The 27,748-nt window shown below is 48.4% G+C and overlaps 1 protein-coding gene across 1 annotated transcript in view; it reads right to left on the bottom strand.

Annotated features, from left to right (window-relative positions):
* The window catches only part of LOC107122628 (son of sevenless homolog 2-like), a 57,524-nt gene extending 40,334 nt beyond the window's left edge, over positions 1–17,190 (bottom strand). The window contains 6 exon segments of the mRNA XM_015425743.1: positions 4,498–4,701; positions 6,734–6,898; positions 10,889–11,020; positions 13,916–14,016; positions 14,019–14,034; positions 17,080–17,190. Coding sequence (XP_015281229.1) covers positions 4,498–4,701; positions 6,734–6,898; positions 10,889–11,020; positions 13,916–14,016; positions 14,019–14,034; positions 17,080–17,190 — 729 coding nt within the window.
* Between the last annotated feature and the right edge of the window lie 10,558 nt (positions 17,191–27,748).

The following is a 27,748-nucleotide window of genomic DNA, read 5'->3' as shown; positions in this document are numbered from 1 at the left end:
AGGTTAACCACCCTGACCGGACACAGGTTAACCACCCTATGGTGAGACCTCATTTGGAATACTGTGTGCAGTTCTGGTCACCACACCTTAAAAAGGATATTATAGCTTTGGAAAAAGTGCAGAAAAGAGCAACTCGAATGATAAAAGGGTTGGAACACTTTCCCTATGAGGAAAGGTTAAAGCGCTTAGGGCTCTTTAGCTTGGAGAAAAGACGACTGAGGGGTGACATGATCGAGGTTTATAAGATCATGCATGGGATAGAGCAGGTAGAGAAAGAGGTACTTTTCTCCCTTTCTCACAATACAAGAACTCGTGGGCACTCCATGAAATTGCTGAGTGGTCGGGTTAGAACGGATAAAAGGAAGTACTTCTTCACCCAAAGAGTGATTAACACATGGAATTCACTGCCACAGGAGGTGGTGGCGGCTACAAGCATGGACGGCTTCAAAAGGGAATTAAATAAGCATATGGAGCAGAGGTCCATCAGTGGCTATTAGGCACAAGGTATAGATAGGGGCTCTGGGGCAAGGGAAGCTCTGTCTTCTTGGTGCTTGGGGGGGTCAACAGTGGGAGGGCTTCTAATGTCCTGGCCCCACTGGTGGACCTCCTGATGGCACCTGGTATTTTTGGCCACTGTGTGACAGAATGTTGGACTAGATGGGCCTTTGGCCTGATCCAACATTGGCGTCTCTTATGTTCTTATGTTACCTGGATAGTCCAGGCAAGCCCGATCTCGTCAGATCTCAGAAGCCAAGCAGGGCCGACTCTGGCAAGGACTTGGAAGGGCGACCTCCAAGGAATACCAGGGCCGGGACGCAGGGGCAGGCTAATCAAGCCACCTCTTTGAAAAAACTTCTGAGTCCACAGTAAAGGTTGCCAGAAGTCAACCATGACTTCCAGGTAAGAAAACACACACACACACACATTAAAAAACACTTAACCACTTCATCCACCACTTGTGACTCACAATTGCTGATGCAAAACCACACTGCTTTGTGGTTGTGCATTTACAGAAATCGATACTGCGACTATCTCTTTCCCCCCGCACATTTCAAAGGAAAAAGACTTCTCTTTTGTCCCATGATAATAACAGGAGGTCACCCCATTGGCCTGAAGTGCCAGCGAAATCCAGAAGGACTGGATTTCATTTAATAAAAGCACCAATACACCTTTTTTTTAAAAAAAAACCCGCAGAGATGTGGGTTCCCTGTGTGGTCCCCCCCCCCCCGCCCAAATAAAGTGAAGGGAAAATTCTCTGAGGTCCCAAACACAGCATGACTTAATTTAACATGCTATAGTTTGACGTATATTGAGTAAGCAATTTAAAAAAACATGAAAATGCGAAGCTTTGTGTGAAAATCAAATGGGAGGAGGGAACTGCTGCGAAAATTTAAAGACGATATGGCATGTACTTACATGGTTAAAATTTAAGGCAAAACAGAAGACAGTGAAAACTGCCGACACACTAATTTTAGCACCACCAGAGGGTTGTGCATGGTATTCCATGGATATATTTCAACAAATTTGACTCTCTTTCACAGATGTCGTTGGGGCACCTCAGTTTCACCGTCGCTTTCCATGGCATTATTTGCTAGTTACATAACAGATTGTTAAGTGCAATATCCCTTCCACAATGAAAGAAGAGACATAAAAATAAGAATATTGGTTTTGGCTTTGATTTGACCAGCACAGCCGATCAGGTGAATTCATATCTTGGTTTATAAACTGGGATTAATATATATGTATTTGCAGTTTTACTTCCTTCCCTCCCCCAATTTGCAAACCAATGAAACATACATGTTTCCTCTCACACAACACCAAGGACTAATCTCCTGAAAAACATCGATTACAACTTTGAAACTGGGTATAAGCTTTCGTGGGCGTATACACTTCTTAAGACACGCTGAAACAGACTTCCTCAAGTCTGTTGCAATGTATCTGAAGAAGTGGGCCTGCACACGAAAGCTTATACCCAGAATCAGGGGTCATTTCCTTCAGGAGCGCACAGGAGTGGAGCTCCGGCAGTAAAGAGCCCAGGGGGCGGGCACATGCAACAAGCCCCACCCCCCTGCTCCCAGCAGCCCTCAGTCAGAGCAAGAAGCAGGCAGGTAAGTTGCAGAGCTCCCCCTGGCCCAAAACAGTCCAGTGGCACCTTTAAGACCAAGTTTTATTCAGGTACAAGCTCTCCCTCCTCTGCGAGGACAGATCTGCACGTTCCCCCCCCCCATAGCTAGCAATCCAAAACAGTCCAGTGGAGCCTGAGCGATGGGTGTTGCCTTCTGACACACTTCCGGTGATGTCAGGGGGTGTGGCATATGCAAATGAGTTATGCTAATGAGCTGCTGCACCTCTTTTTCTACGAAATGACCCCTGCCCAGAATTAAACTTTGCTGCCCTTAAAGGTGCCCCTGGACTCGAACTTCGTTCTATTGCTTCAGACTGGCACAGCTACACAACTGAATCTAACTTTGAAACGGCCAACCTTGCCAAGAATTGTATTGCTAATGGCATCTATATGTTGTTATTAATTTTATGAAATAACTCTCCCTCAGAAAAAGAAAAATTCCCAAGGAAAAAAGAAAAACACTGTGGAAAGTCTGCCCCAAATCTCTGAAACCCTATCATTAAAAGAAACGTTGAAATAAGAACATCAGAAGAGCCCTGCTGGATCAGACCAGTGGTCCACCTAGTCCAGCATCCTGTCTCACACATTGTCCAACCAGTGCCTCTCGAGGGCCAACAACAGGGCTTGGAGGCCAAAACCTTCCCCTGAGAAGAATATCAGAAAAATCAGACCAGTGGTCCATCCAGTCCAGCATCCTGTCTCACGCAGTGTCCAACCAGTGCCTCTCAAGGGCCAACAACAGGGCTTGGAGGCCAAGGCCTTCCCCTGAGAAGAACATCAGAAGAGCCCTGCTGGATCAGACCAGTGGTCCATCCAGTCCAGCATCCTGTCTCACACAGGGGTCAACCAGGTCCTTTGGATTGCCAACAACAGGGCTTGGATACCGAGGCCTTCCCCTGAGAAGAACATCAGAAGAGCCCTGCTGGATCAGACCAGTGGTCCATCCAGTCCAGCATCCTGTCTCACGCAGGGGCCAACCAGGTCCTTTGGATTGCCAAAAACAGGGCTTGGAGGCCAAGACCTTCCCCTGAGAAGAACATCAGAAGAGCCCTGCTGGATCAGTCCAATGAAGGTCCATCTAGTCCAGCATCCTGTCTCACACGGCAGCCAACCAGTTCCTCTGGAGGGCCAACAAGAGGGCATGGAGGCCGAGGCCTTCCCCTGGTGCTGCCTCCTGGCTCTGGAATTCCGAGGCTTAGTGCCTCTGAATGTGGAGGTTCCCCTCAGTCACCCGGGCTAGTAACCATTGATAGACTTATCCTCCATGAGCCTTTCACAAAAAGGTCCCACTTCGTTTCTGAAGATAGCTGGGCTTGGACTCCATTGTCGTTCCAATAACCATAAGAAGTAGATGGAACCGCTTCCCTCTCTCTCTATCCCTGTTACAGAATGGCACATGGGCCACCAGAAAGAAACAACAGTCTCCTTCATGCAACTTAGAACGTCTCTGGATGGAAGAAAGACAGGTAATAAATGTTTCAAATGAAATGAAATAAATAGTTTTTCAAACTAGGAACTGAAAAATGCCGAGCGGGGTGGTGGTGGGGGTTTTCAGGCTGGGATCCACCAAGTTCCGGCCAAAGGCAGGCACTGCGGGGAGATCAGGCACGCCTGTAAGAAAACCTCTTTATGGAGACAGGCCATCTGGCACTGTCTGGTCCCTGAGAAGCTTCCAGGTCAGGCTTGCAACAAGGGGGGGATTTTGCCCCCACCCCCATCTGACAGAAGTCTGGTATTTCCCCCCGCCCCCTGAATCTTTTTTTTCCCTTCCCATTTTCTGCTTTCCTTTGGTTCAGTTTGGTGTAGTGGTCTAGAGCCAGTTTGGTGTAGTGGTTAAGTGCGTGGACTCTGATCTGGGAGAACCGGGTTTGATTCCCCACTCCTCCACTTGCAGCTGCTTGGGCAAGTCGTAGTTCTGATAAGAGCTGTTCTTGAAAAAGAGCAGTTTCTGTCAGAGCTCTCTCAGCTACTCTGAGACACCCTTGGGTAGTGAAGGGCAGGGTATAAATCGAGGAGGAGGAGGAGGAGGAGTGTCTCAGAGTAGCTTACAAACTCCTCCTCCTCCTCCTCCTCCTCCTCTTCTTCTTCTTCTTCTTCTTCTTCTTCTTCTTCTTCTTCTTCTTCTTCTTCTTCTTCTTCTTCTTCGGAATGCCGTCTTGCCCACACCCCCCCTCCCCCCAATCTCGTGAGCTCAGCTCTCTCTCTTTCTTGCAAACAGCCTCGGCTCCAAGTCTGTTCCTGGGAACATGAAGATCTTGGGAGAAATATGTTCACTTCATAGCCAGAGGTTGTCAGTTATACTAATTACGGCTTAAACGGCACGAGTGTTGAAATGCAAAACAGAGCTGGTGTGTAGCAACGGGCTGACTTACACAAGGCGTGAACAGCTTCCTGTTAGATAGGAAAGCGGCTCGAAAGACTTTTATGATCAGATTCAGCTCCCGCAGGTACTGCCTTTCGTCAGCGATTTCTGTCCTGACGATCTCGTAGTAGTTCAGTTCCCCGGAGGAGGAGGGCTCGTCGTCACAGAGGGAAACCAAGCCGATGTCATCCTGGTCGAACATATCCATTAGGACCTAAGAACAGAGCAGAAGTCACATTTCAAATATAACAAATCTGAAACAGAGTCCAGGGGCGCCTTTAAGACCAACAACGTTTTATTTAAGGTATGAAGAGAGTACCAGAAAAATATCTACTTCTGCTTCATTGACTATGCTAAAGCTTTTGACTGTGTGGATCACAACAAACTATGGCAGGTCCTTAAAGAGATGGGAGTACCAGACCACCTCACATGTCTCTTGAGAAACCTGTATAAGGGCCAAGAAGCGACAGTTAGAACCGGATACGGAACAACTGATTGGTTCAGCATAGGAAAAGGAGTACGACAAGGATGTATACTGTCACCTTGCTTATTTAATATATATGCAGAGTACATCATGCGAAATGCTGGCCTGGATGAATCACAAGCGGGAATTAAGATTGCTGGGGAAAAGATCAACAACCTCAGATATGCAGACGATACCACTCTGATGGCAGAAAGTGAAGAGGACCTCAAGAGCCTCTTGCTCAGGGTAAAAGAGGAGAGCGCAAAAGTGGGCTTGAAGCTCAACATCAAAAAAACTAAGATCATGGCATCCGGTCCCATCACTCCTTGGCAAATAGAAGGGGAAGTCGTGGAAGTAGTGACAGACTTCACGTTCCTGGGATCCCAGATCACCGCAGACTGTGACTGCAGCCATGAAATTAAAAGACGCCTGCTCCTTGGGAGGAAAGCGATGGCGAACCTAAACAGCATGATAAAAAGTAGAGACATCACCCTGCCAACAAAAGTCCGCATGGTCAAAGCAATGGTATTCCCAGTAGTCATGTATGGCTGTGAGAGTTGGACTATAAGGAAGGCCGAGCGCCGAAGAATAGATTCTTTTGAACTATGGTGCTGGAGGAGACTCTTGAGAGTCCCTTGGACTGCAAGAAGAACAAATCAGTCAATCCTCAAAGAAATCAACCCTGACTGTTCCCTGGAAGGCCAGATAATGAAACTGAAGCTCAAATACTTTGGCCACCCAATGAGAAGGGAGCACTCACTGGAGAAGACCCTGATGCTGGGAAAGATTGAAGGTCAAAGAAGACGGGGACGGCAAAGGATGAGATGGTTAGACAGTGTCATAGATTCAATGAACATGAAGTTGAGCAAACGTCAGAGGACGGCAGAAGACAGGAAGGCCTGGCGGGATCTGGCCCATGGGGTCGCGAAGAGTCGGACTCGACTGTGCGACTGAACAACAAAATGAGCTTTCGTGTGTCACACCTTAAATATGACTTTGTCGGTCTTAAGGGCGCCCCTGGACTCAAAATTTGTTTTGCTTCTTCAGACCAACACGGCGACCCGCCTTAATCTATCTTCACGGAAGACAAATATGGAGTTACCACCTAATCTCAGTGGCGGCTCTGTACTGGTGGAATGGGCTCCTGGAAGGGATCGTGGCCCTGCGGGATCTTTTAGGGTCTGCAAGACGGAGCTCTTCCACCAGGCCTTCAACTAAGGCGCCGCCTCACCACTACCACCACCAATTGGGGTTATAGATTCTGGCCCTCAATTTTGACATCTGGCCTGTGCCGCCACATGACTTAGGAAGATTACTGAGCTGAAAAACTGTGTGTTGTATGTCTGCATGCACTCTTTAGTACGCCATCTTAAGGAATTAATGAATTATGTCCAGCACCTTATGATTTTATGATCTTATCCGTAATTGAACTGTTTAAATGACGTGGATTTTAATGGTTATTTATGGACCAGCTAATGTAAGCCGTCCTGAGCTTGCTTGTGGGGAGAGCGGGGTATAAATTAAATAAATAAATAATAACAATAATAGAGAACAAATGCAATTAAAATGAACAGGAAGACGCCTAATATTTTGTGTGTGGGGAGAAGTGTTTACAAAAATCTTTAGGTGTATTCTAAAGGTGCTGACGTAAGTCTTACACAGAAACGAAACCCGGTGTTTTTTTAAAAACTGAGATAGTAGGGATTCGTGATTCAACATTAACCCATGGATTCAATGTATATAAAGCGCATGTGCATGCACAGGAGTCTCTGCGACGTCTTACCTTGTCAGCACACATCGATACTTTAATGTCTTGCTGGGAGATCTCAAAGTGCCGTATGTTGAAGACATAGTTGCCGGCCAGTTTTAAGATGTCGGCCGAGATGTATTCCAAGACTGCCACGATGTAAAGAGACACCTGATAATCTATTTTGTAACCAAGAACCTCCTGAAAGTTCACACAAAGAAGAAGTTTAAGGCTGGCTTGGGAACGAGATGGCATCAATAAGTACTTCAGCTGTGGACAAGAGAGAAGCAGCAGACGGGAACAAACTCTAGAATCCACAGACACCACCTGCGGCCACCATAAAACATACATGAGCCTGCCCACTGTAGTTACCTGGGAATGGGAAACTGCAGTCCTGACTTACGACACTCCTCCCTACCAGAAAGACCATTTGCCATTCTCCTGTACCTGCCGACCCAATGGGCTTAAGACTCTGCAAAATTGCCATTTTCCCCTGTTAATCTGGCTTTGGCTGACTGATCCTTCCTCATGTTGTTTTTCTGAAACACGAGCATTGTTTACACTAAATGTTTAGAGCAGGGGTGTCGAACTCATTTGTTATGAGGGCCGGATCTGACACAAATGAGACCTTGCCGGGCCGGGCCACGTGTGTCATAAAAGGTAATGCCAGGCAGTGGAGATATAAACTTTACAAAGGACACAGACACAATTTTTTTTTTACTTAAAATAAAAACATGCTTCCAACATTAGCTCTGTAAGCTGCAAACCTACTTTTGATGCATTGACATTCACCACAGAAATTTCACGCTCAGAGTTCTGAATCTAGGACCCAGGTTAAAACATGAAACGGCTGAGCGATTGAGAGAGTCTGGCAAAGCAAGCTATGATGCAGCAGCAGCAGCAGAACTGGAAGCAGGAGACGGCCAGTTCCACTGCGGGCCTGATGGAAGCCGTCCGGGTGGGCCTTATGCGGCCCCCGGGCCGCATGTTTGACACCCCAGGTTTAGAGACTATTTTTATGTATTTGGTTCATTCATGCCAGTGCGGTGTAGTGGCCAGGGTGTCAGACTAGGATCTGGGAGACTGAAATTCGCATCCCTGTTCTGCCTTGGAAGCCTGCCGGGTGATTTTGGGCCTGTCACACCCTCTCAGCCTCACATGCCTCACAGGGTTGCTGTGAGGATAAAATGGAGGAGAGGAGAAGGAGGTTAGGCGGCTCTGGGTCCGCCCTGGGGAGAAAGGCCGGGGTATAAAGGAAGGCCGGGGTATAAAGGAAGGCTGGGGTATAAAGAAAGGCCGGGGTATAAAGGACTACGGTCCGGGGCCCGAAATTTATTGACTGTGCCGGGCCCCAAAGATGCTAAATTGGCCGTCACGAGGTAGAATGTAAGTTCAGGGGCAGGGTTGAACCAGCATTTAAGGTCTAGTGTGGAATCACCCAAAGATGAAATAGTAAGAGAAAGCACATATAGGCAGTCCACATTTCCGGTTTCCATTCGACGCTTCAACGCACAGGGAGGGTGCAAACGCGACCTTCTGAAGGGGGGGGGGAGGGCCCTTGGATGGAAGGAAGAAATGTCGGAATTGACACCTAATATTAAGGACACGGAATGCCTACTAGGGTGTTTGGATGTGGATGCGGTTGACATCTCCCTGAGGTTCCGGCGCTGAGATTGTTGAGCACTTTAATGTATCGTATTTATTGTATTGTGATGGTTTTAAACTGTAGAATTTGTTTTAAATGTAACTAAATTATCTGATGTTTTATTATTGCAAGATTTCTTGCTATGTAAGCCGCCCTGAGCCCTACGGGGGAGGGCGGGATATAAATTTAATAAATAAATAAATAAATAAATAAATATCACGCCACACCTTTCTCCCCAGTGAAGACCCGAAGTAGCTGACGTAATCCTCCACACCCCTCCGTTTTTATCCTCATGACAACCCTGTGACGTAGGTTAAAGAGAGTGTGCGTGACGGGCCCAAGGTCACCAAACAGGCTTCCGCAGCAGAGCGGGGATTCAAATACCTTTTATTGGCATACAATATTAAAATACACATTTCCCAGTATTAATACAATCCTATAGAGATTATAAAATGGATAATCGTGGTAAACCATTCCAAGGATGTGTCAGGCCTATAACATACCTCAAGTTGTCACAAGATAGATTTGACCATACAGAAGATAGCTGAGTCGTACAATAAATTGAAATCTAAACTTTTAAACTTAAGTTTTTTTAAAATTATACATTAAGAATCATTAATATGCTCAGAGTCATTCTTCCGTTTTATAAAACCATGAAGAAACTTAGCGGTCAGTTCAATTATCTCCGGGTCTCGTGAAGCAAGGAGATAATGTACCTTGTTTCTATCCGGTTGGCCTACTACCAACCTAAGGGGGGCTTCTATAAATTCCACTCAAATGTCATTTAACAATTTACAGTGTAAGAGTACGTGCTCAACCGTTTCTAGAGAGCGGGGATTCGAACCTAGGTCTCCTAGAACCTAGTCCAGCACTCTAACCATTACACCATGCCGGCTCGAGTGCCGTTTCTCAGGAGAGGATAGGCTTGAGTGTTTTCAAGCAGAGGCTAGACGACCGTCTTTCGGGTATGTTGTAGGGCTATCTTTCGGCAGAGTGCAGGGGGTTGGACTAGATGACCTGCAAGGTCCCTTCCAACTCTCACATTCTATGATTCTATGATTCTGAGGGATTAAATCAAACCAATAAAAATAAAATTTGGGCAACAGCCAAGCTCTATAGCAGGGCTCTGGCGCATTCAAAATGCCAAAATACCGTTTTCTCCCACTGTCTGCCACCCTGGCCAAGTGCCTCTTTAGCAACGGGGTCACGGGCAACGCTCCCTCTAAGCTGTGGAGTCTTGTGAGCAAAAATTCTACTTTGTGAGCTGCCGGCATTAAAGGTGTGAGCGAGCGATTGGGCTGCTGCATCAATTAGTTTGCCCTGGAGCCATCCCTTCCTGAGCTGAGACAAAACGGTGTGACCTGGAGGCAAAAGAACCGTGAGCTAGCTCACACTGACTCAGCTTAGCGGGAACACTGGTCGCCACCAACGCTCCCTCTAAGCTGTGGAGTCTTGTGAGCAAAAATTCTACTTTGTGAGCTGCCGGCATTAAAGGTGTGAGCGAGCGATTGGGCTGCTGCATCAATTAGTTTGCCCTGGAGCCATCCCTTCCTGAGCTGAGACAAAACTGTGTGACCTGGAGGCTAAAGAACCGTGGGCTAACTCACACTGACTCAGCTTAGGGCAAACACTGAGCGACTCAAGGCTTTTGAGTGAACGGGAGTCTGACTGCCAGAGAGAGTAACTTCATTCCCAGCTCCTATGAATAACTGCAAACCACCGGATCAGTGTTCCCTCTAAGCTGATTTCGTGTGAGCCAGCTCACAGTTTTTTCGCCTCCAGCTCACCCATTTTTGTCTTCGCTCAGGAAGGAGGGCAGCAGAGCAAAACCGCTTTATGCAGTAGCTAAATCGCTCGCTCGCAACTTTAATGCCAGTGGCTCACCAAGTAGGATTTTTGCTCACAAGACTCCGCAGCTTAGAGGGAGCATTTGCTTCCGATGTCTGGAGCATCCTGCTTAGGGCAGAGCGGCCGACTCCTTTCCGACTTCCTCTTTCCGCCTTTCACTTTCTCCATCTTCTGAAGGCGCGGCGGCGTGCCGTTTCTTGTAAAGCCATTGAGCAAGTAGGTGCACGTACAGGGCAGAGGGAGCCGGCCGTGTTTTTTCACCGCTTCCTCTTGACACATGACGAAGGCCACCCGCTTGCTGGATGTTGCTTCACAGAGCCGGCACGGTGATAACGCCCTGGACTAAGATACGGGAGACCTAGGTTTGAATCCCCCAGCCTGCCAGGGAAGCTTGCTGGGTGACCTCGAGCCTGTCACACACTCTCAGCCTAATCTACCTCACAGGGTTGTTGTCAGAATAAAAAAAAAACAGATAAGGGGGAAATGGTGAAAGCCACTTTGGGGGCCCATTGAAGAGGAAAGTCGGTTATAAATGAAGCCAATAAATGTTCCATGACTGGGCCCAGATATGTAAAACACATTTGTGATCGCCAGAGGCAGCCTGAACAAAGGAAACAGGCATATTCCAGCATTTCAAAAACCACAGGTTTTATCAACCACACGGCTGAAAACGGGCGACATTCCTCGGTACCACACACCTTCAATAAAGGATGTATTTTGTCCACGGGCAACAGGAGAGGGTTTCTTCGTTTTCGCTTCTCGATGGCGGATTGCGCGTCTGCGATGGCCCACTTGTCGATCGGATAAGGAAAGGTCTTTTGCACGCGCTCCTGCCCAAGCGTAAGAAAGAGACTTGAAAATACTTAGCAGACTTTTAAGGAAAAGACAGACGCACAGTTTCACTCAGCTGTCAGGATAGCACTGGAGGAACTTCTCCCTGCTCCCTGCCAGCCCAAAGGCCTATGCGGCCTTCTCCTATGGAAGCAGGGACCACACTCTATCCTGCCCTTCTCTCCAACTGATTCTCAAAACTTCCCTTCCCGAACTTCCCCTGTTCCAGTGGGACGCACAAGATGCAGAGTCAGGGAAACGAACATTCTGCATCACAGTTCTTTGACAGGTTCATTTCAGACAGTAGTAAAGCAGTTTGTCCTCTCTGTCTCTCGTCCCAGGAAAAGCACAACTAGTGATGCAGGACGCAGGACCCAGAGCTCTACAGCTGAACACGTGAAGCTGCCTCATACTCAATCAGAGCCTCGGTCCATCAGGGTCAGTACTGTCTACTCAGACTGACAGCGGCTCTCCAGGGTCTCAGGTGGAGCTCTTAAGAACACAAGAGAACTGTGACGTCCTCCTTATTGGGGAGGACTATTTTCACTTTAAAAGTTCTCTTTATTATGTTTAACTGGGTATTCTGCTGCCACCAGGAAATTTTAAGGATTTCCAAACCTTTATGCTTCTACTGTTGCTCTTTTTAGTTTGGTAGACCGAGTTCAAGGCTTACGAGGAACTATGTGGTCCTGAGAAGTATTTCATTCAGAGCTGGTATAAACTTAAATAAAAGAGGATTTATTGAAATAAATACTAAATAAGAGGGTGATACAATGTAACTAGTAATGTGTAAATGATGTACAATTGCTTTGGTATCACACTCAATCTTTTCCCTCACTGACAGGGATCTTTTCATGTAACTTTGTAACACTTGTTTATCTCAATGCCATATATGTTCACTGTTTCTCTCCAGTCTGTTATGACACTCAGACTTTCCTTTAACTTTACTTCCCTTAAACTTTACTTTACTTTTCCTATACATTCAGCTTTCAGCTCTTTCTCTGTCTCACTGAACAACCTCAGCTGTCAGCTTCAAAATGCTTCAACACAGAACTACTTGTCTAACTGAACATCAACTGTCAACATCTAACTGAAACTCCTGACTGACTCACATACTCATCCAACCAGATTCACTTTCAAAACCCCTCCCCCTGTCAACCACCAATCATACCACACTTGCCTCTCTCAACAACTCTAGTCGATCTACCACAGCCATGCAACCAAACTTTTAAAGAGACACACACAAAAAAAAACATGGAATCGTTACAAGAACATAAGAGAAGCCAATGTTGGATCAGGCCAGTGGTCCATCCAGTCCAACACCCTGGGTCACACAGGGGCCAAAAATACCAGGGGACATCAGGAGGTCCACCAGTGGGGCCAGGACACTAGGAGCCCCCTCCCACTGTTGCCCCCCCCAAGCACCAAGAAGACAGAGCATCCCTTGCCCCAGAAATAAGAACATAAGAGAAGCCCATGTTGGATCAGGCCAACGGCCCATCCAGTCCAACACTCTGTGTCACACAGTGGCCAAAAGATACCAGGTGCCATCAGGAGGTCCACCAGTGGGGCCAGGACACTAGGAGCCCCCTCCCACTGTTACCCCCCACCAAGCACCAAGAAGACAGAGCATCCCTTGACCCAGACTGAGAGTTCCTATCTGTACCTTGTGGCTAAATAGCCACTGATGGAACTCTGCTCCACATGGTTATCTAATTCCCTCTTGAAGCCGTCCATGCTCATAGCCGTCGCCACCTCCTGTGGCAGTGAATTCCATGTGTTCATCACTCTTTGGGCGAAGAAGGACTTCCTTTTATTCGTTCCAACCCGACTGCTCAGCAATTTCACTGAGTGCCCACAAGTTCTTGCATGCACTTCACCTACTGCCAGACCCTTTAACTGGAGATCCCGGGTGTTGTCAGGCTCCTGGGAACTGCTGCGGGCCAAGCAGAGGGGCTATCTCTGAGCCACAGCCTCTCCACAAACAAAACAGTTCTCCGTGCACAAGATACTCCTACTACCCTCTACATGCTTATGTCTGACAATACATGCTTCTCACAGAAAGCCAAACATAGGCTGTGGTCACACGGAGCGTTAGGCACGCTAGAGGGACGGAAGATAGGTGGATTTTCCGGGCACGATCTCACCGCCACATCTGGGAAGCATAGAGCTCCCGTGGCGAACCCGAGGCTTCCCGCCAAAGATGCGCGGTTAAAAACTAGTACCTCGGAGGTACTAGTTTCCGGTAACCGCGGGGCAAGGGCGGGCGTCTGATCGCATTTCCGGTGGTAGTTCCGGCGCCCGCCCATGCCCCCTCATATAAAGTTTTTTTTTTCCAACTGCCCATGGGATGCGCACAAACACCCAACGGGGCATGCGCACACTTTGGTGTCCGGGGAAAAAAGCACCCGTTTGCCGAGCCGCTTCTTTGCTGCGGCGCAGGATTGTGGTGTGCTCGGCACCTCCCCCCTACCACGGGACCTCCATGGGACCTCCACGGTACGTCTGCTGGCGCAACTGCGCATTATTTTGCCCCGGGGCAAACAGCCCCGCTTCCCCCCCCCCCGCATTTTCCTGCCCGTGTGACCCAGGCCATACTATAAATATGGACTATACGGTCTGTAAAATAAATAAATACTACCCATTTGTTCAACACAGGCTTCCTACATTCCACGCAGTTGCAACTGCACTACGAAAGCACACTTTCTGTATCTATCTGGTCCAGTTGGGGAAACAGAGCCCCCCACCCCTCCCTTTCTCCCCAGCAGGGCAGAACTCCTGCCACGATTCAGCTTGGATTACAGTCAAAGCTGTTTCGGTTCCTCTTTCTCCAACCAGCATTGTTCTGTAAGGAAACACCTGTCTCGCTCCTTAGGGTGCTTTGCCATTCATACCTCCACATCTTGAAAAGTCCGTGGCTGAGCAATGCATAGCTTGTTTAGCAGCTGCAGGATTAACTCCTCGATGTAGTAGAGGGAATCTTCCTTGGCCGAGTGTGGACTTGCTGCTGAACCTGCACAAAGAGGAGGGGTTTTTTTTGCTGTTGTTTCATATAGTCAGAAATTAGAAACAGGCAGAGATATTGAGACTGGTACGGGCTGCCTGTCATCTCAAGAGCCTTGTTTCTCCTGCATACCCCAAAATAAACGTCAGAAAATGAACACTGGTGTAAAACAACGGCCACAATTTTACTTCATCAACTGAAAGCCTAAGACCAATGGCCTCTAAAACTCTGACAAGGGTTCGCATGTGTGGAAACAAGAGCTAACAGAGCAGGCCTCGACAAGTTTTCTGTGGCTCCAGGAACCGGCCCCAAAATTTAGGAATCAGACTCATTTTTCAGCCTTCAGGGTTTTGTATTTTAATGACTGTATTTTCTAGCTGTTGCCACCACAAAGCCCAACCCTAAAATGTTCACATTGTCCCATAATTGTATTGAGCCAGGTTGGTGTAGTGGTTAGGAGTGTGGACTCTGATCTGGGAGAACTGGGCTTAATTTCCTGCTCCTCCACATGCAGCTGCTGGTGTGACCTTGGGTCAGTCTCAGAGCTGTCCTTTCAAGAGCAGTCCTCGAAAGAGCTCTCTCAGCCCCACCTTACCTCACAGGGTATCTGTTGTGGAGAGGGGAAGGGAAAGGAGACGGTAAGCCGCTCTGAGACTCCAAGTGAAGGGCGGGGGATAAATCCAACTCTTCTTCTTCCGATTACAAAGCTGTGATAGTGTCAGGCTCATTAGTCAGTTCACACAACACACAAGGCTTCTTAAGAAGATAAGTGTTTTTATTGGTAGTCCAGTACTAAAGAACGAGTATACAGCTTGTGTCAGGAATGACCTGTAATATGATGGCCACTGACTTACAGTGTACAGCCGCCCTGAGCCCGTTCACGGGGAGGGCGGGTTATAAATTTAAATAAATAAATAATCAAACCCCCCCCCCCAGGAGCCCAAGCCAATGAGTACATTTCGCGCATGCGGGTAGCAAGAAGCAGGAAACAGCTAAGCGCCTAAGCCGTTGACTTTCCCAAGCAAGTTAATTTGCAGCTGGAGAACGACAACAAGGTCAGGCCAGAGATAGCAGCCAGAAGCTAAACAGGGATGAGCTGGGAACAAGAAGGAGGCGGTGCACCCCTCCACATTCCAGTTCTATGACAGGGCTACCTGACAGATGGTGGTAGAAAGTGCCCGCAAGTCACAGCTGTCTTATGGCAACTCCATGGGATTTTCAAGGCAAGAGACATTCAGGGATGGTTTGCAACCCTGGTATACTTTGGTGGTCTCCCGTGTAAATACTAGCCAGGGCCGACCCTGCTTAGCTTCCGAGGTCTCACGAGACCAGGCTAGCCTAGGCTATCCAGGTCAGGGCAAAACTGTTGTAGTACATGAACTATGTACTGTATAAACTATAAACTATGTAAACTGGCTGACATCACTGTAGCAAAAAGCTAACTTCTAACCCTAACTGAACTTCTTCCCAATTGCTCATGATTTCATTATTGCTCTTAAAAGACCCACTTAACGGAATGATGGAGCCAATACGGAAAGCCTGTATAGAAACTGAAAAATGGAGCTGGTACAGAAAGCCATCACTAAGCCGGCCACGAGGTTTATCAACAAGTCCCTTGCAGAGGGACGATTCCCGGGGGCACTCAAGGAAGCGATGGTCCGCCCTCTCTTGAAAAAGCCATCCCTGGAGCCGACCGAATTGGCCAACTATAGGCCGGTTTCCAATTTGCCCTATTTGGGAAAATTAATTGAGAGGGTGGTAGTGATACAGCTACAGAGCTATCTGGATGACGCTTCCATATTAGATCCCTTCCAGTCCGGCTTTCGCCCGGGACATGGGACGGAGACAGCACTGGTCGCCCTTACTGACGACCAGTGTTCCCTCTAAGCTGAGTTAGTGTGAGCTAGCTCACAGTTTTTTAGCCTCCGGCTCACATATTTTTGTCTTCACTCAGGAAGGATAGGGCTCCAGAGCAAACTAATGTATGCAGTCGCCAAATTGCTCACTCACAACTTTAATGCCAGTAGCTCACAAAGTAAGATTTTTGCTCACAAAACTCTACAGCTTAGAGGGAACATTGCTGACGACCTCTGGAGGCACCTGGATTGGGGCAGTTCGGCAGTGTTGCTGTTGCTCGATCTGTCGGCCGCATTTGATACGGTCGACCATCAGCTACTAACCCATCGCCTTGCCGACGTGGGGATACAGGGGTTTGCCTTGCAGTGGCTTGTCTCCTTTCTCCAAGGTTGGGGACAAAGGGTGGCACTAGGTGAACAGCAGTCCCGGAGGCACCTACTTGAATGTGGAGTGCCTCAGGGGGTGGTGTTTCCCCCAATGCTCTTTAATATCTACAAGCGCCCCCTTGCCCAGATTGCCCGGAGGTTTGGGCTCAGATGTCACCAGTACACTGATGACACCCAGCTCTATCTGATGTTGGGCAGTCAGTCGGACTCCAGACCGGAAGATCTGGACCGGGCACTGCACGCCGTGGCTGGTTGGCTCAGGCTGAGTCAGCTAAAGCTAAACCCGGCAAAGACGGAGGTCCTGTGCCTGAGTCGGGGCAGTTCGGGGTTGGGGCTCCCGCTCCCAGCCTTCGACAGGGTGCCATTGGTGCCTGCGCCAGTGGTTAGGAGTTTGGGAGTGTTCCTGGAACCCTCCCTGGCAATGGAGGCCCAGGTAGCAGCCACTGCTCAGTCGGCCTTCTACCACCTGCGGCTGGTTCGGCAGTTGGCTCCCTTCAAGGTGTTGGTACTTACCTTTAAAGCCCTATATGGCCAGGGTCCAACACACCTGAGGGACCGCCTTTCCCCGTATATACCCCAGAGACCACTACGGTCTGGGGCGCAACATCGGTTGGTTATTCCAGGCCCCAGGGAGGCCAGGCTTGCGGCTACTAGAGCCAGGGCTTTCTCAGTGGTGGCTCCTTACTGGTGGAATGAGCTCCCGGAAGAGATCCGGGCCCTGCGGGATCTTGTGCAGTTCCGCAGGGCCTGCAAGACGGAGCTCTTCCACCAGGCCTTCAACTAGGAGCCGCCCACATTACCACCATCTTACCATCACATTACCATCAACGACCACTATTAATATCTGTGGGGGAGGCTGGATGCAGTGAAATCGAGCCAAACCGCCTAGGAGAATGTAATCGCCTGAACCTGCATGACACATCACGCCATCTTGGTTGCTAATTACTGAGTGCACTTTATTCGGCAATTGCCGATTGTTTAAATGTTCTAAATGTTTTAACAGTGTTAAGTTTTAAATGTTTTAACTGTATATGATTCTTGGCACATTGTGCCAGGCAATGTGAGCCGCCCTGAGCCCGCTTGCGGGGAGGGCGGGTTATAAATATAATAAATAAATAAATCTACCACTATAGAATCAAGTCAACATATAAACAAGCATTTACAAGAACTTCACTTGCATGCGTTTTTTATCTCATACAACAAAACATTCTGATGTGAAACGACAAATAAGCTTTGTACTTCTACTGAGGATCTCCAAGAGTCACTACATACAGGGCTATTTGGCTTCAGAGCTGGCCACACCCACTACAGCCAAAACCTCTCTCTGTGTGTGGCTACGGAGGGAAGGCTTGGAGAGCGACACAGACACACACCCTGGCGACTCCAAGGCAGCGGGCCAGGGGGGCCCCTGGAAGGATCGGGGAGGCGTTTAAATGCCTCCCCCTGGCCTGTCCAAGGGCCAGATTGCCCAGGCTCCCTGCAGCCCTGGGGTGCCCGGGCCAGCCAAAGGAAGGCATTTTAAACTGCCTTCCCTTCCCTTCAAGGGGGGAGGGCTTACCTGGGCTCCCTGCAGCTACCGGGCACTCGGGCAAGCCAAAGAAAGGCATGGGGTGTGGCCTAATATGCTAATGAGCTACAGTGTCAGGGTGTGGCCTAATATGCTAATGAGTATCTGCTGTTGAGTGTGGCCTATTATGCTAATGAGTTCCTGCTGGGCTTTTTCTACAAAAAAAGCTCTGCACTACAATAAAACCACTGCTGAAAAAGACCAGGCGCCGCAATGGAATTTCTGGTGTTCCCTCTAAGCTGAGTCAGTGTGAGCTAGCTCACAGTTTTTTTAGCCTCCAGCTCACACATTTTTGCCTTAGCTCAGGAAGGATGTGGCTCCAGAGCAAGCTAATTTATGCAGCAGCCAAGTCGCTCGCTCACAACTTCAATGCTAGGAGCTCACAAAGTAGGATTTTTGCTCGCTTGACTCCACAGTTTAGAGGGAGCATTGGTGGCCACCCAAGGTTTATCAAACCCTGTGCCGGAGGAGGCTGCAACTCATTCAACTCAGCGTCCAGCAGGAAAGTTTTTGGTTCTTCCCTATTGTGAAAACTAAGCCAGCGAGTCTCCTCATGTAGACAACAATCCTCCCTTTACTTCTCCTTGCCTAGCCTCTTCCGAAGCGTATAAGGACTTTTAGGGGCTGCCGCCCCTTTCTCTGATAGAGAGTCCTCCCCGGAGGATTCCGAGTCCAACTCGCCATTGTGCCTTTAAAAAATGTTGAAGTGAGATGCTTTGGAGTGTTTCTGTATGATAGTTAAACTTAAGATTTGAAAAAGATAATGTTAACCTTGACTCAGTTGATAGTAAGATTAACAGGATTAAGACTAAATGTATGGTTAAACTGGTGGGATGATCGCCTCTCTTGGGTTTTTAGTTAGTAGTGGGTATCTTTCTTTATCCTATCAATGTAGTTCCCCCTCCCATTTTCTGTTGTAGTTTGTAGTGTTATAAAAAATGCAATAAAAAAATCCCCTCCGGGGGTTTAAAAAAAAACACCCAATCCTGAACACGTCTACTCAAAAGGAAGTCCCACTGTGTTAAAAGGGGCTCACTCCCAGGAAAACGTTCTCAGGGCTGCAGCCTTAGACTATCAGACGTAATGTAGCCAATCCTCCAAGAGCGTACAGTAGCCCCTGTCAGAAGAGCTCTATAAGCTCTTGGAGGATTGGCTACATTAGGAGTGTGTCCGCCTAATATGCAAAGATGTCCCTGCTACAAAAAGAGCCCTGGGACACACCCCTAATGTAGCTAATCCTCCAAGAGCTTACAATAGCCCCTGTCAAAAGAGCTCTGTAAACTCTTGGTGGATTGGCTACATTAGGGGTGTGTCCGCCTAATATGCAAAGACGTCCCTGCTACAAAAAGAGCCCTGCGAACACACCCCTAATGTAGCCAATCCGCCAAGAGCTTACAGAGCTCTTCTTACAGGGGCTGCTGGAAGCTCTTGGCGGATTGGCTACATTAGGGGTGGGTCGCCTAATATGCAAAGGAGTCCCTGCTACAAAAAAGAGCCCTGTGTATGGAGATGTAGACAAGAATATGATGAAGCAGGCGGATGAGACAGCCAAAGCACAGAATTCTCATTCTCAAACCTCTTCTATCAGCGTTCTGTTTTGGGCAGCTATCCTGAGGGAAATATACTATCCCTTTCCCAGCTAGATTCCGGTCCAGTAGCATCTTAGAAGCAAACTCCGGAGCACGACCGAAGACAGGAGGGCCTGGCGTGATGTGGTCCATGGGGCCATGGAGAGTCGGACTCGACTGGTTTTTTATTTTTATTTTTATTTTATTTTTATCCCGCCCTTCCGGCCTAGGCCGGCTCAGGGCGGCTTACAGCAGAATAAAAGTTCTCATAATATATAAAACACAATTCGTTACATTAATACAATTCCTGATAAATGGTACAGTACAAGAAGGGGAACCTGCCATACTCGTGGGGGCGGGGAGCGCCACGTGGAGGAGAAGGAAGCAGCCGCGGGTGAGCCTTCTCCCCTGCCCCTTCCGCACCAACGGCGAGGCCCGCGCGGCCCGCCAAGCCTTCTCCCTCCTCCTCCCTGGCACTGAGGCCTGAGCTCGGCCCGTCAAGCCCTTCCCCTTCCCCCCCCCCACGGCAGTGGCAAGGCCTGAGTGGCTCACAGCCGCTGGCCCGCCAAGCCTTCTCCCGCCCCCTCCTGCCCCGGCAGCAGGACAGTTGCTGGGGCGTTCTCTGCGCATGAGCAGGGAAGGCTCTTGTACTTTTGGGGGGGATTTAAATATCCCCGGTATACTTTTTTCAACTTTTTAGATTTTTGTGCACATCTGGGGATTGCCCCAAATGTGCAGGAAAATCTCTTTGCCCCCTAGGTGGCTCTGATGTGCGGATTTAGATATCCGCATTCAAGGGGGAACCTTGGCTATTAGATATATAGATAAAACAATATATAAAACAATATTAATATCAAACAATACTAAAGTGCTAGCAATTCCAGTTTTTACTTTAGTTCTATTGGCCTGCTTCAGTTGGGAGGGGTTAGGACAGGCAATAGTCACAGGGACCAGTGGCTCAGGGCTTCCACCGTGATTGTCAGTTGTTTTTAATACTGCCACCGATAGTTGCAATTGTAGTGGTGGTGGTGGTGGTGGTGGTGGTGGCGGCGGCTCCAAAGGCCTGGTGGAAGAGCTCCATTTTGCAGGCCCTGCGGAACTGTAAAAGGTCCTGCAGGGCCCTGATCTCCTCGGGGAGCTCGTTCCACCATAGTGGAGCCGCCATCGAAAAGGCCCTGGCCCTAGTTGTCGCCAACCTGGCCTCCTTGATACTCGGGAGGACCAGTCGGTTCTGGGTCCCTGAACACAGTGCTTTCCGGGGCATATATGGGGAAAGGCGGTCCCTCAGGTATGTCGGACCCTGGTCATAAAGGGCTTTAAAGGTAAGAACCAGCACCTTGAAGCAAATCCAGTGTGCTATAGGCAGCCAGTGCAACGCCTTTAGCACAGGCTGGATGTGCTCCCGAATTGAGAGTCCCATCAACAGCCTGGCATTTTGCACCAGCTGCAGCTTCCGGATTTGCGACAAGGGCAGCCCCAAGTAGAGGACGTTACAGTGATCCAATCTCGACTGTGCGACTGAACAACAAAAAAAAGCATCTTAGAAAGCCATAAGATTTTTTGGTGTACCTTTCCCAGACGCCCTTAGTTACAATTTCCCCCCCCCTATCACGTCACCCATTTGTGTCGCTGCCTTCGGTCTTCTAGGGATCCTGCTAAAACTACCAGCTCTGGGGGTCTCAGGCAAGTTCTGTGTGCAATCAGTTTCCCTGCATGTGAGTAGACTGCACTGTATTTGTAACTCTTTGCTCCCTGCCACACGGCAGGGAAAACACCGGCCAAAGTGCGGCTAATTAGAGTCGCACCAAAATAGAGACGCCGCGGCGGGATCCCACGGATCCCCTGAGCCGCAGCGCCGTTGCTCCCTGGCACGATCAGATGCCGGGGAGGAAGACACAGTTGGGAGGGGGAGGCTGCCGAACTGCGCATGTGTGAGCATGCGCAGTTCGGCCAGGAACCGGGGATGCGCCGGCGGACAGACGCGCCGGCGATCCCACGGCCGGCCTTGATGCGGACTTCCCGGATGAACCACCTCGGTTTTTGCTGCGGGGTTTTCAGCAGAAAGGCTGGATTGGGAACAGGTGCGCAACGCTTCCCAGATGTTGCAGTGGGATCGCGCCCGTTTGCTGCGGCCCTGATCCGGCCCAAAACCTCTCGTGTGACCGGGGCCTTTGAGAAGCTAAAATACATGTGAATGCACAGGGGCTGCTCCTTTCCTGCTCCTTTTGAGTCTCAGGGAATACGCTTAAAGAAAGCAACTTAACTGAAAACCTGAATGAAAAATCTTATCCCCCGAGGCAAAGTGTGCCCACTCAAATCATGTCAGGATCTGTTTTCTGCCTCTGCACCTACCTTTATGTTTGGATAAGTGGGCTGACTCTTAGCCTATCGTCTTACAGTGCAATCCCATGCACAATTACCCAGAAGTATACTTGCAGTCGGTTTACGGCCAGTAAAGTTTGCATATGCCTGCAGTATTACTCTGCTGCATGGACATTTCATGCTTTTGAAAAACCATCCATGAAAACTAGTAAAGCTACTTTTCGAGCGACTGTGACCTGGAAGAAATAGTGCCGTTAAGCCTTTGGTCGCATCTAGGTAAATCCCACTAATCTGAACAGAACTGTAGCAACAAACGGTGTGCAAGATCACAATGGAAATCTGTTTTATTCTGTCAACCGGGTCTTACTTTTGGATACAGCGCCTATACAGAAACCAGCTGTAACACTTTATACCAAGATAGTTTCATAAGGTAGCTGTGTTGGTCTGATTCTGGAAAGCTTACACCCTGAAACACTTGCTGGCCTCTCAGGTACTTTTTTGTCTGTTGTTGTTGATCAGTCGCACAGTTGAGTCCGACTTTTCACGACCCCATGGACCACATCACGCCAGGCCCGCCTGTACTGGACACCTTCCAACCTGAGGAGCTCATCTTCCGGTGTCATATCTTTGAGCCTTTTGATACTGTCCATGGGGTTTTCTTGGCAAAGATCCTGGAGTGGGTTGCCATTTCCTTCTCCAGTGGATCACACGTTGTCTGAGTTCTCTACTGTGGCCTTTCCGTCCTGGGTGGCCCTCCACGGCACAGCCCACTGCCTCATCGAACCACGCAAGCCCCCTCGCCACGTCAAGGCAGCCTCAGGTACTACTGGACACAAATCTAACTTTACCACCAAAAAGATGATCTAAAAGGGGAATTGCTTTTAAAAATGTCTTGTGTGTGTTTTTAATGGTTTGTTTTTCATTCTGTGGGTTTTTTTTCATTGTAACCTGCCTCAGGCAGACTTCTGAAAAGGTGGTGCAGAAATATTCTATGTAAATAAATAAAAATAAATAGGCACAGTGTTTCCTTGACCCTTAAGGAGTCCACATATTTATTTTAGAAGAATGTCTCGTGTTGGAAATCTACATAGAATGCTTAAGCAGATCTGAAGTTCCCGAATGAAGAGCAGGATGTACTTGCAATTAAAATGAGTTTACAAATGTGAGCTGAAATCTCAAAAATACTCAGACCCAGCACATAGCTAAGCCTTACTTCCAAGGAACTGTTCAGCACAACGCAGGTGGCACTGAAGGCGCAGTAAGATATGCCATTTGCATATTACGCATATTACAAATTTTAAAAATAAGACGATCAGCTATATACCTACTGATTTACTTTCACTAGATCTGTTAACCATGAATTAGCAGCTCCCCCACCCCACCCTGTTGTCTCTTGTCATATACATGATTTTGCGATCCTACCAGTGCCTATAGTGTCACAAACCCTTGGCCTGAGAAACTCACCCTATGGATGAAAGAAGCAGAGATATTGAACTCATCTAAACCAGAGATGTTGAGGTCATTTGTTACGACTGGGCCAGATCTGACATAAACAGGGGTCATTTCCTGCGGGAGTGCACAGGAGCAGAGCTCCGGCAGTAAAGAGCCCAGGGGGCAGGCACATGCAACAAGCCCCGCCCCTGCTCCCAGCAGCCCTTAGTCAGTGCAAGAAGCAGCCAGGTAAGCTGCAGAGCCCCCCCCCCCAGCCCAAAACAGTCCAGTGTCACCTTTAAGACCAAGTTGTATTCTGGTACAAGCTCTCCCTCCTCTGTGAGGGCAGATCTGCGCGTTCCCCCCCCCAATAGCTAGCAATCCAAAACAGTCCAGTGGAGCCTGAGCGGTGGGTGTTGCCTTCTGACGCACGTCCGGTGATGTCAGGGTGTGTGGCATATGCAAATAAGCTATGCTAATGAGTTATGCTAATGAGCTCCTGCACCTCTTCTTCTACGAAATGACCCCTGGACATAAATGTCACTTTGTCGGGTGGGCCGTGTGTGCCATAAATCGTAAGGCCAGGTGCCAGAGATGTAAACTTTATAAAGGAGACTCAAAATGCAATCATGCCTAAAACATGAACACTCTTACAGTATTTCCCTGATGTCTGCCCTCCCACTTCCACCGCTCATGATGCATTAGCACTGGGGTGGTACCCGGGGACATAATGCACAGCCTCTATCATCTGGCAATAAAGGTAATAACCAGTTGCTCACAGGCCAGACAAGAGCCCTGAATGGGTTTGTTCCGGCCCGTGGGCCCTACGTTTGACACCCCTTATCTAAACTATATGCGAACCAGCACAAAAGACGTTACTACAAAAGACCATGCAATGCTACGATAAGAACATAAGAGAAGCCAAATGTTGGACCAGGCCAATGGCCCATCCAGTCCAACACTCTGGGTCACACAGTGGCCAAAAATACCAGGTGCCATCAGGAGGTCCAGCAGTGGGTCCAGGTCACTAGAAGCCCTCCCACTGCTGCCCCCCTCCAAGCACCAAGAATACAGAGCATCACCTTCCCCAGTCTGACAGTTCCTATCTATACCTTGTGGCTAATAGCCACTGATGGACTTCAGCTCCATATGCTTATCTAATTCCATGTGTTAATGATGCTTGATGTGAGCGAAAGCAGAGTAAAAACTTTTATCCCTGAATTCCCTAGGAGCAAATTTTGGCTCCACTGGACCAGTTCATGAAAATAAATTCCACAGTATTTGGGAAAGGGACATTAGCTTCCTGTTCCCAACAGTTTACTCCTAGAGACTGAAGCCACTTTAAAATGAAAACAGTAAAAAAAAAAATTAGGACGACCCCTACTCAAACAAGAGATGCATATCTAAGAACATCAGAAGAGCCCTGGCTGGATAAGACCAAAGCCCCACCAAATCCAGCGTTCTGGCTGACTGACTGCCTCTAGGGAGCCCAGGAGCAGGATGGCTGCAAAAGCTTCTTCTCACTTGAGAACCAGTTTGGTGTAGCGGTTAAGAGCGGAGGACTCTAATCTGGAGAGCTGGGTTGATTCCCCACTCCTCCACGTGCAGCCAGCTGGGTGACCTTGGGTCAATCACTGTTCTCTCGGAGCTGTTCTCTCAAGAGCAGTTCTCTCAGCCCCACATGCCTCACAGGGTGTCTGTTGTGGGGTGAGGAAGGGAAGGAGATTGTAAACCGCTCTGAGACGCGGAGTGAAGGGTGGGGTATACATCCAATCTCTTCTTCTTCACCTGTGCTCCCCAGCAATGGGGCATAAAGAAGCAGGCAGCTCCTGGAACTGGAGGGAGCAGATATTCACCACGGCGAGTAGCCATCGTGGCTATTAGCCGCTGATAATCCTGTCTCTGTCACTTCTTGGTATACTCCCACAAAAGGAATAAAGAAGCAACGTCTGGAGGGTTTTCAACATGTGCGACCTCATTTCGGCTGTCACTCAGCCTTTAAAGTGCTCGCTAAAGGCACCAATTCCTCTTCTCCTTTTAAGAAAATGCAAGATTTCAGAGATAAAATACGAAAGAAAATAACAGATAACCGGTAACTGCACTTTCAGAATTACATAACAGCCTCTTTAAGGGTATATTTTGGCACACATACAACTCTGTATGCAGGGGGGGGAATCAGATCCTGGGGTTTTGCCTGAGAAGTGGTTCCTCTGTTACAAAATCATAATTATATAAAATCCACTGCTGAAGCAGGTAACGCCAATCTGTTCCAGTTTCCCAGAGAAAGGACAGACCCCGTGACTTGTGGCTGATTGGGCATAAGAACATCAGAAGAGGCCTGCTGGATCAGATCAATAGTCCATCTAGTCCTGCATCCTGTCTCACACAAGAGTGGCCAACCAGTTCCTCTGGAGGGCCAACAACAGGGCAGAGGGGCCAAGGCCTTCATAAGAACATCAGAAGAGCCCTGCTGGGTCAGACCAGTGAGGGTCCATCTAGTCCAGCATCCCATCTCACACAGGGGCCAACCAGTTCCTCTGGATGGCCAAGAACAGGGCAGAGAGGCCGAGGCTTTCATAAGAACATCAGAAGAGCCCTGCTGGATGAGACCAGGGGTCCATCTAGTCCAGCATCCTGTCTCACACAAGAGTGGCCAACCAGTTCCTCTGGAGGGCCAACAACAGGGCAGAGAGGCCGAGGCCTTCATAAGAACCTCAGAAGATCCCTGCTGGATCAGACCAGTGGTCCATCTAGTCCAGCATCCTGTCTCACACAAAAGTGGCCGACCAGTTCCTCTGGAGGGCCAACAACAGGGCACAGAGGCCGAGATCTTCCCCTGAGGTTGCCTCCTGGCTCTGGGATTCAGGGGCTTAGTGCCTCTAAATGCGGAGGTTCCCCTCAGTCACCATGCCTAGTAGCCATTGATAGACTTCTCCTCCACAAATCTATCTCATTCCCTTTTAAAGCTGTTTATTCCTGTGGCCATCACTACATCCTCTGGCAGCGAATTCCACATTTTAATCTCTCTCAGGCATCCGGCACCCTAGTTTATGGACAATTACTGCAGACAAGCACACGCATAGACAGACAACATCGAACTTGTAGCAACCCACACCTCACCTAGACTAATCTCATCCCCGACAGTGGTCAGCTCTAAGCAACTCAGGTAAAATTCACAACTTAGATGTGATCCTCCACCCCCTCCCATGCTCTCCCTAACACACACTCACCAAGAGAGGTTTGGGGGGCACTCCTGCATTGAGACCACACCCCCTAGTCTTAAAAACAATGGGGACCACAGAGTACATTCAGAGCAGACCCAGGCAGCTACAGAATCCATGGGCTGCCTTGTATAATCAAGACAACTGGGTTGTGTGTCTGCGTACATAAGGAGGAAAGATATAAGCAGGAGGTGCGTCCCAAGAGGAAGGCAGTGAAAACGTTCAACGAAAGAACAGCGATAGTGAGACGGAATTGCTGTGGTGTAACTAGTCTAGTCAAATTGGCTTTTCTTTAGAGTATTTCTATTCACTGGATGAAGTCTCTATTTTCCAGATTATTAAACGGAGACTGCTTGACCTTGGACTCCAAATCTTGCGTCCTACACAATTTTGCATATTTTCTCAGGCTCAGTTGAATCTCCCAATGCAATATGGCCAGATGGCCCACTATCTTCACAACTTAGTCCAGCCTTCGCACCGTAGAGCCTTTACACTAGCCCGACTAAATGTGTCCCCTTCGAAAGAGCTCTCAGGTCGGTTTAATAAAATTCCCCCTCATGAAAAGTTATTTTCTTGTCCTTTAAAATCCGTGGACTCAATATATCATATTATTTTTGACTGCCAATTTCCGTTTTACGCAAAGAATTGTTGTCATCTTTATTTCCTCCTAATTATACTTCTAATAGAGAAAAAGCTATTCAATGTATACTAAAGGATGCTAATCCTAGTATTACAGCTATAGTGGCCAAGTTCCTTGCCGAAGTAGATCTACTCTAGTCAAGGATTCACTTATATTGTTTATTATGTTTTATATATCCAGACCGTGTTATTGTACATCTATGTATCTTTTTATGTATTTGTTTTATTTATTTATAGTCAAATTTATACCCCGCCCTCCCCACAAAGCAGGCCCAGGGCGGATTCCAACAACAAACACAACAATACAGAATAAAAACATAAATAATACAGAATTAAAACACAGCATTTAAAAGGTATTTGCCTTTGACTTTGGTGTAACTAGTCTAAGGGTGTGTAGAGTAGCACACAAGCCACATGTCAATGACGAGTGTGTTTTATAACCCTACGTTAAGGAAGCCCTGGCCCAGACGGCCCAGGCTGGCCTGAGCTGGTTAGAGCTCAAAAGCTAAGCAGGGTCAGCTCCGGTTAGAATTTGGATGGGAGACCGTCAAGAAGTCCAGGGTTGCCATGCAGAGGCAGGCGATGGCAAACCGCCTCTGAATGTCTCCTGCCTTGGAAACCCTACGGGGTCACCACGACTTGACAGCACTTTCTAACCACCCCGTTAAGGGACGTTAAGCATGAACTCAGAGAGGAGATGGTAACAAGGGAAACGGCATGGAAAGAGTGAAG

This window comes from Gekko japonicus, unplaced genomic scaffold, assembly GCF_001447785.1.
Source record: "Gekko japonicus isolate JY-2015 unplaced genomic scaffold, Gekko_japonicus_V1.1 scaffold1732, whole genome shotgun sequence".
Classification (NCBI taxonomy): Eukaryota; Metazoa; Chordata; class Lepidosauria; order Squamata; family Gekkonidae; genus Gekko; species Gekko japonicus.
This window is presented reverse-complemented; position numbering and strand designations above follow the sequence as displayed.